The sequence below is a fragment of the Vombatus ursinus genome, unplaced genomic scaffold, assembly GCF_900497805.2.
Source record: "Vombatus ursinus unplaced genomic scaffold, bare-nosed wombat genome assembly UNPS02015066.1, whole genome shotgun sequence".
Lineage (NCBI taxonomy): Eukaryota > Metazoa > Chordata > Mammalia > Diprotodontia > Vombatidae > Vombatus > Vombatus ursinus.
Genome location: NW_020954844.1, coordinates 5,428,398 through 5,436,105, shown reverse-complemented (window position 1 = coordinate 5,436,105; position 7,708 = coordinate 5,428,398). Strand labels below are relative to the sequence as shown.

The window sequence follows — 7,708 nt, the reverse complement described above, 5'->3', positions numbered from 1 at the left end:
GGAAGGAAGGAAGGAAGGAAGGAAGGAAGGAAGGAAGGAAGGAAGGAGCAAAGTTAACTAACCTGACCCACACATCCATGGAGTCTCACATATATGCAGTATCCCACACCCATAATCCCCTACCTCTGCAAAGAACAGCATATGTTTTCATCTCTTCTTTGATGTTGAAACAAGTCATCATAATTATAGAAAATTCAGGGTTTTGTTATTTTTTTCCATTTGCATTATTGTAGCCATTGTCTAAATTCTGCTTTGAAATATATTTTAATTGGTTGGACTGATAGTTTTCTGGAAGTTTGTCATATTTTGTGTTGATAAATTTATTGATCATAATCATGCCTATAAATCCTACAAGTGGCCTGTTTGTGCCCATTCTCTTGATTTATGGAGATAGCAGCATTCCCTGACCTAAACTGAGCACACTTGGCAGCCCCACTGAATATTGCAGCCAATTTAACATCTAAACACTATTTGCTGCTCCACATTCAGGGTCCTTTGGCTTTCAGGTCTTTGTGTCAATAGTCTGTAAAGCCAACTGGAAGAGATCCCATAATCAAAACTGTTGATGAGAGCTTTCTTTGTCCCTTCCACCAACAATATTCTGTCCCTATGCTGATTTTGTAGGCTTGTCTCCGACCCATCCATCAAACGTACCTGGCATCTTTTTTTTTCTTTCAAATTGGGGAGAATGGATTACTTTATTTTGGTTACCACTATTACATGTACCCATTTAGGTGCAGGGATGAGGCTACATATTGGCTCAGCTCTGACTTCATAGACCCCTGTTCTCTCAGGCTTTAGCCAGTAAGGATTCTTGGATGACATTAATGGCTGACTGGATCACTCTGCTCTGCATGAGTTTTATCCAAAGTATTCTGGCAGTGGGCTGGGTAACCTGAGAGGATCTAGAGACAAGGCATGCTATTATAATAGTATGATGTCATTTATGGAAGAAACTAGCTGGTATAATGAGTGGAGCACTGACTGTAGCAAATCTGTAAGACCTGAGTTCAAATCCTGCTTCAAATACTTACTAGTTGTGTTACCGTTGACAAGTTACTAACATCTCTCAGTTTCATCTTCCTGCTAAAATGTCCCTTCCTGCTTAAAAAAGTTCTATGATCTGGAAAAAAATAAAAATTTATTTAAAAATATTTCTAAAATTTTATTTTTAAAAGCAAAGAAATAAAAAAAATAAAGTTATCTCTACTCATGCAGACTGGCACCTATTTTGGAATTTATAGCCCTCAAGAGTTGCCAGTGTCACTGGGTGATTATAACTTGTCCAACTCAACCTTTATGTGTCAGAGGCCAGACTTGAATCCAGGTCATTTTGACTATAAGGTCACCTCTCTATTCACTATATGACGCTATCTCTCCCATACAGTAAACTTGATTTGAATTAAAATGTTAAAAAAATTAGTGATCATAATGACTTCTCCTTAATAGTTATGTTCAGATCTACTCAACTTTCTGGAATCTTATTTTGTTAATTTCATGAGTAGCACCTGTTCATAAGCTATATTCTAACCACCACTACTCACACACATACTCAATTGGCATGCTGGCCATTTCCTGAACTAGAGGGCAGCTGGGGTAACAGTAAGGGGTTTCAAGCATCTTTATAATGCTATTGCTTATAATCTTCACCTGCACCCACCCCCCATTAGACTATCGGGATAATAATCATCCAGCCAAATTTAATTAGCTTTTAGAAAAGGATATTTAGTAAGGTAGTGTAATAAGGACAGCTGTCATAAAGCATCCCTCAAGACTGGGGGCATACTTTCTCATGAGTGCATGTTGATCCCATTGGAAAGTAGACTCAAGTTAGAGAGCACATGTGGCAAAGGAGTATCCTATACATCTGTTTCCAGAAGTTCTTTTCTCCTCTTCAAGAGGTACTGATAATGTTTCCCTTAGGTATTCTGGAACTTCTCTGCCAGGCTGCTTAGAGAGTCTCAGATTTGCCTTTCCTTAATATGTCTGGTTTGCCATGAACTCCCAATATTCATACTGTCATTAGCAACTGCTGATCCAGGAACAAAGCTAGGATATTGATGGGAAGTCCAAATCTCCCAACCTTTCAAAGCTCACATGATTATTAATTGATTAAGGGAAGGGGAGAAGACAGAGGATCCCTCCTTTCTCCTCAGTGATTCCCTCTCAGGGGCTTAGCTGGAAATGTCCCGTCATAAAGCAAGCCTGCTTATTGGAATGTCAAATTCAGGATTAGCTTGTTATTTTTATACAAGTTCTACAAAGTATGACTGACTCTGCAACCAATCCTGATGGACTTCCTATACAGTGTAATCCCATTTCATCCAATGGCTTTCACTCCTTCCAAATCAATTAGGCATCTTTGCTTTTAGTTTAATTTCTTTGATTTGGTGATTGATTCAGGAGAGGTGCTCTCAAAGGGATAAAGACGCAGGGGCAGAGAAACTTTTTAGTTACCTTAAATGGTATTAGAGTAATTGTTTTATTCAATAGATTCACCCTTACACATATAATAACAAACATAGCAAATCATCCATGTCATTGCTAATGGAAAAATATGTGTTTCAATCAGTGACTACGCTCATTATGTCTGGGACTTTACAAATGAAAACACCCCTCCTAAGTCATAACTGCTCCATAGGTCTTGTCTTTCCCCAGTAGAGTATAAACTCTTTGAGGATAAGGAATGTCTTACTATTGGATTTTATCTCTCCTACTTAGCTCAGTGCTTGAAACATTGTTGGTTCTTTTTTTTTGTTTCATTCATTCATATTATTTTTCTTTATATGTTACTAAATGTGATGTTGCTTTTTGAGGAACATTCACACACACATACACACACATACATACACAAATGACTTGGTTAGTCAAGTTATTTTGTACTTATCAGTCAGACTCACAAGAAGGTGTGCTCAGCAGAACTGATGGACTTCATAAATTAAATTTTCCCTTTTGAGAATAAGGAGCAAAGTGCAAAGAACCTCAGATAAGTTTGAACCCATGGTTATTTGGCCAGAATAAATAATTGATGAAGAAGCCTGGGCCTTGACTACCTTCTACAGCTGTTTGACTCTGTTGTTGTTGTTACCAGGAGGTCACACTGGGGAAAGAAAGGAAAATGAAATCCAAGTCTGTTCAGTTGGAGACTCGGCCATGTAAGAAACGTGTTGATTCATATTAGATGCCTGAGATGATTTATGAATTTCACTCATCCACTCTTGGCTGTTTTTCTTGTTACCAAGAACGATTGGATAGTGTCTGTATTCAGTAATCCTTAGAAACCAGTTCAGACTTATGGACTGAGCATTCTGAACTCAATGTGAGAATGTGTCTATTTCTATGAGTATAACTGAATGTGCATATAGCTGAATGGTTGATGCACAGTGGGACATAGACCTTTGAGAGCTATAGTGTTTATTGAGATTCATTCTTGTAGACTATTCTGGTACATTGTTTAGGTCTCAACTAGCAGGAGAGGTAATGTGGTGAAATGAGATGGAAAGTAGGTAGAAAGCATGTTTGGGATGCAGTATGGCATTGGTTTAAGGTCTAGTTTCTATCCATATCTTAACTTAGAATATCTCTAACTCTCAATCTTCTTGCTTGCCTTATGTCTCCTATTCTTGATACACAGCACTCTATATCCAATTCCAAGTGTTTTCATTGACCCTATGTCCCCCATGCCTGGAATTCCCTCCCTCCTTCTCCTCCTCTGTCTCCTGGCTTCTCTAGCTTCCTACAAATCTCAATTTGAGTCCCACCTTCTGCAAGACACTTTCCCTGATCTCATTTAATGCTATTGCCTTCCCTCTGTTAAAATTATCTAATTCATATTTCATTTGTACATAGTTTTTTTTTGCATGTTGTCTCCTCCATTAGATTGCAAGCTTCTTGAGAGCAGGAACTCTTGCCTTCCTTTGTATCACCAGCACTTAGCAGAGTACCTGACACATAGTAGGGAAAGGGAGTGTTTAATATCCCTATATTGTGAAGGTTCAGTTATTTCAAAATGCGTGTTAGTCAAGAGAAGTGTCAGACTCATTCAAAGTTCACCACTTTGCTGCATAAATCTGTCTCTGCATGCCTCCCAAATTGGTGGGAGGATTGGATTTAATGATTACAATTCTATCAATCATGGAGGATTTCTTAGGTGCTTAATATCCTCTAGGCACTGTGCCAGGGGCTGGGAATTCATGTCAAAAGAACGAAACAATCTCTGCCCTCAAAAAGCTTATATTCCATGAGGGGAAGCAATGTATGAATTTATAAGTATGTGAAGAATGACTATGTATGGAATGTATACAAACAGAATACATGATAGGGAGGGAGGGTACTAGCAATTGTGGAGATGAGGAAATACTTGAGCTTCACTTTGAAGAAAGTGAGGGATTCTGTCAAGTCAAAGGTGAGGAGAGAGTGCATTACAGACATGTCATTACAAAGGTACCAAGATGAGAAAATGAGTTCTGTGTGTGAGAAACAGAGATGAGGATAGTTTGAGGCCCACTTGTCTAGACTGCATAGTGTGGGAGGGAGAGTAATAATAGACAATAAGGTTGGAAAGATATGTTGGGGCCAGGTTGTGAAGGGCTTTAAAAGCCAAAACAGAGGGTTTCTATATTGGGAACCCCATACAACTCAGTCTTGGAGGAGGAGGTACTAACAACTGGTGAGGGGCAAGGGGTGGGGTGGGGAGAAAGCATCTTGCTAAAGGTGGTACTTGATCTGAATCTTAAATGAATTATAGATGCCCACAGGAGGATGTTCATTTCAGGCATGGAAAGGGATGGAAATGAAAGACAGTATATGGTGTCCAAATTAGCATGGTGTTCAATATGACCTAAACCACAACAGTGAGTACGCAGGTAGAACAGGTTGAAAAGAGGTTTAAATGCCAAAAAAAATGGTTATATTTGATTCTTGAGATAAAGGAAACCATTGAAGTTTGTGGGTTAAAGGGATTACATGGTCATCCACTTTAGGGAAAGAACTTTGGAGAATATTTGAAAGATAGATTGTTAAGAGGAGAAATGAGAAGCAGGAAGATGAATTAAAAGGCTATTACAGTAACCCAAGTAAGAGGTGATACAACTCTAAACTGGACTGGTTCCTGTGAAGAGGAAGAGGAGTATGTGAGAGATGGTAGAGGGGTAAAGACACAAGACTTGCCTACTGGTTAGATATGTTTCAAGTTTAAAGTGATTCCAAAGGAGATTCTGAAACTATGTGAATGAAAGGATGTTGGTGCCCACAACAGTAGCAGGGAAATATAGAGGAGGGGTGGAGATGGGAAAGGAAGATAATGAATTCTGTCTTGGACATGTTAAATATGAGATGATTGTGGGACATCCATTTCAAACTGTCCAAAAGACAGTTGGTTATCCAGGACTAATGCTCAGAAGAGAGACTAGGACTGGATATGTACATCTGGAAATCATCTGCATAAAAATGATATTTAAACCCCCAAGAGCTAGAGTCTCCAAGGGAGAGTGTAGAGAGAAAAGAGAATACTCAGAATAGTGACTTGGCATACACTCAGAGTTAGAATCCATGACCTGGGTGAATTCATAAATTAATGCTTTTTTCATGGGAATCTCAATGATACTTTTTGTGGTAGTGGTCCATGGTCACACTGCTTACATCCTGACAATATGAGTTAGCCAGGGTCAATTTTTGTTTGTTTGTTTTCAAATGACAGACTCAAGACTTGTTCAGTTCATTTCCCAGCATAATTTACATCCTGGTTAGAAACCAGGGAGTCCATGAACATACACCATTACTTAATCCCAGTCCTGTCCTGCCTCTTGATCTAAGCTAGGATCTGTGTTTCTTCAAATCGCTATTCTCTATTAGTAATCAGTTGCATGGATATAAAACTCAGCTGTAAAAATAAAAGTTTGACTTTTCAGTCTGTACTGACTGCTAACTGGTGCTCTTGATGTGGTCCCTGTGTAAGTGAGAGTGCAACATTTTAGGAAAACCTGATAGGCAAACCTTATCTTAATATGATATTTTCACAAGCTCAAAAGAGGGATCTCTTTTATCCAGTTGATATCTGCATCTGTAGAAAGACAATAAAAAAGTTTCCAATGTTGTCCAGAGCCTCAGCATGCTGAGGGTCAAAGGCTAGTGGTGGTTGGGGGAATGATGGAGGTGGGCAGGCTCTCCTTCCCTCCTGTTCTATCACTTCAAATCATAAGCTCTTCTTTTGGCGAATCCAGGTTGCCTTCCCTGCTCCTTAATGGCAGAAATGTGTCAGCCCCCTTCTGGATGTTTGACTTTGAGTAACTCTGGTGTATGTCATTCTCTTGTCCCTTTCTCTAGCTGGATAGTGCCACATCCCTCATCCAGGCAGCCAAGAACTTGATGAATGCTGTGGTTCTCACCGTGAAAGCCTCCTACGTGGCCTCCACCAAATACCAGAAGGTCTATGGGACAGCCGCTGTGAACTCCCCTGTGGTGTCGTGGAAGATGAAAGCTCCTGAGAAAAAGCCCTTAGTGAAGCGAGAAAAACCAGAAGAATATCAGACAAGAGTTAGAAGAGGCTCTCAGAAGAAACACATTTCTCCTGTACAGGCTTTAAGTGAATTTAAAGCAATGGATTCCTTTTAAGACACTAGGCTTTACTAGGGAAAAAAAAAAGGTTTTCTTTTGTTTGCTTTTTTTTGTTTCTAATCCTTTTTGTATATGTACCTGCTGACTTATGTGCCTCTGGCATGGGGAAAAGCTAATGAACCAGTATCAGTTTGCATGTGACACGAGATCAGATCAGACAGAATCAACTCATGGACAGCTTGAGTGGGCAAGACGATCTTGTCCAAAGCTGACAGAAAGTACTCTTGAAATGCCTACGTAGAATTGGCCAACAAATTTACATCTTAAAGTGTAAGGGAAAGGGAGGGAGGGGGAAGACAAATTTTGATCTATCAAAGCAAAACTTTATGCATGCAAGAAACATTAGGTTGGCAGGTATATTGCTAAGTGAAAAGGCTGGGGTTGGGGGTGGTGGGGTGATGGTAGAAAATTAAACTTGTATTGCTTCTGTTTCAGTGAAAAAAAAAATGTACTAGCCGATATGCTTACGTGTGTGGCCAACGGATCAAACGATTAAACTTTGAGGTCATATCTTCATGATAGTATGTGCATTTCTAACATAGGGGAAACCTAAATAATCCAGCTTCAAGTGCTTCTTTTAATCCACATTTTGTTCTTCATCTTCTACTCCTGCTATGACTCTTGTTCATGTGATCAGTTATTCCCATTCACTGACAAAAACTGAAATTGACTTTTGCCCGTTGAAATCCTGATAGCAGCATTTGAAGCACAATGTGGTGGCTGGCCTTTGCCGTTTTGGTTATGATTTTATTTTTTGCTAGAAATAGAAGGCCCAAAGGTGGAATGTTTAGAACTGTGGAAATTTGAAAATGTGTGACAGTCTAGAGGCAAATATATAGGTATAGCTTGGAGTGCTGGTATCTACTATACCATTGTATCCACTAACTCTAAATAAACTCATTTAACCTTGAAGTCTGTGTGATGCTTTGCGTCAATTCAGGTACACACTCGTGGGTTGGAACTTGAGCATGGGCAGAAGAGTAGGAACACTAGACCTGGAATCAGAAGACCAGGGTTTGAGTCCTGGCTAATAATATAGCAATTTAAAGTTTGCAAATCACTTTACATAGATTATTTTTTTTGATCCTCACAA

The 7,708-nt window shown here is 39.3% G+C and overlaps 1 protein-coding gene across 1 annotated transcript in view; it reads left to right on the top strand.

Annotated features, from left to right (window-relative positions):
• The window catches only part of CTNNA2 (catenin alpha 2), a 1,364,056-nt gene extending 1,357,190 nt beyond the window's left edge, over nt 1-6,866 (top strand). The window contains exon 18 of the mRNA XM_027846144.1: nt 6,325-6,866. Coding sequence (XP_027701945.1) covers nt 6,325-6,612 — 288 coding nt within the window. The 3' untranslated portion in view covers nt 6,613-6,866. The remainder of the gene's footprint in view (nt 1-6,324) is intronic.
• The last annotated feature ends 842 nt before the right edge of the window (nt 6,867-7,708 follow it).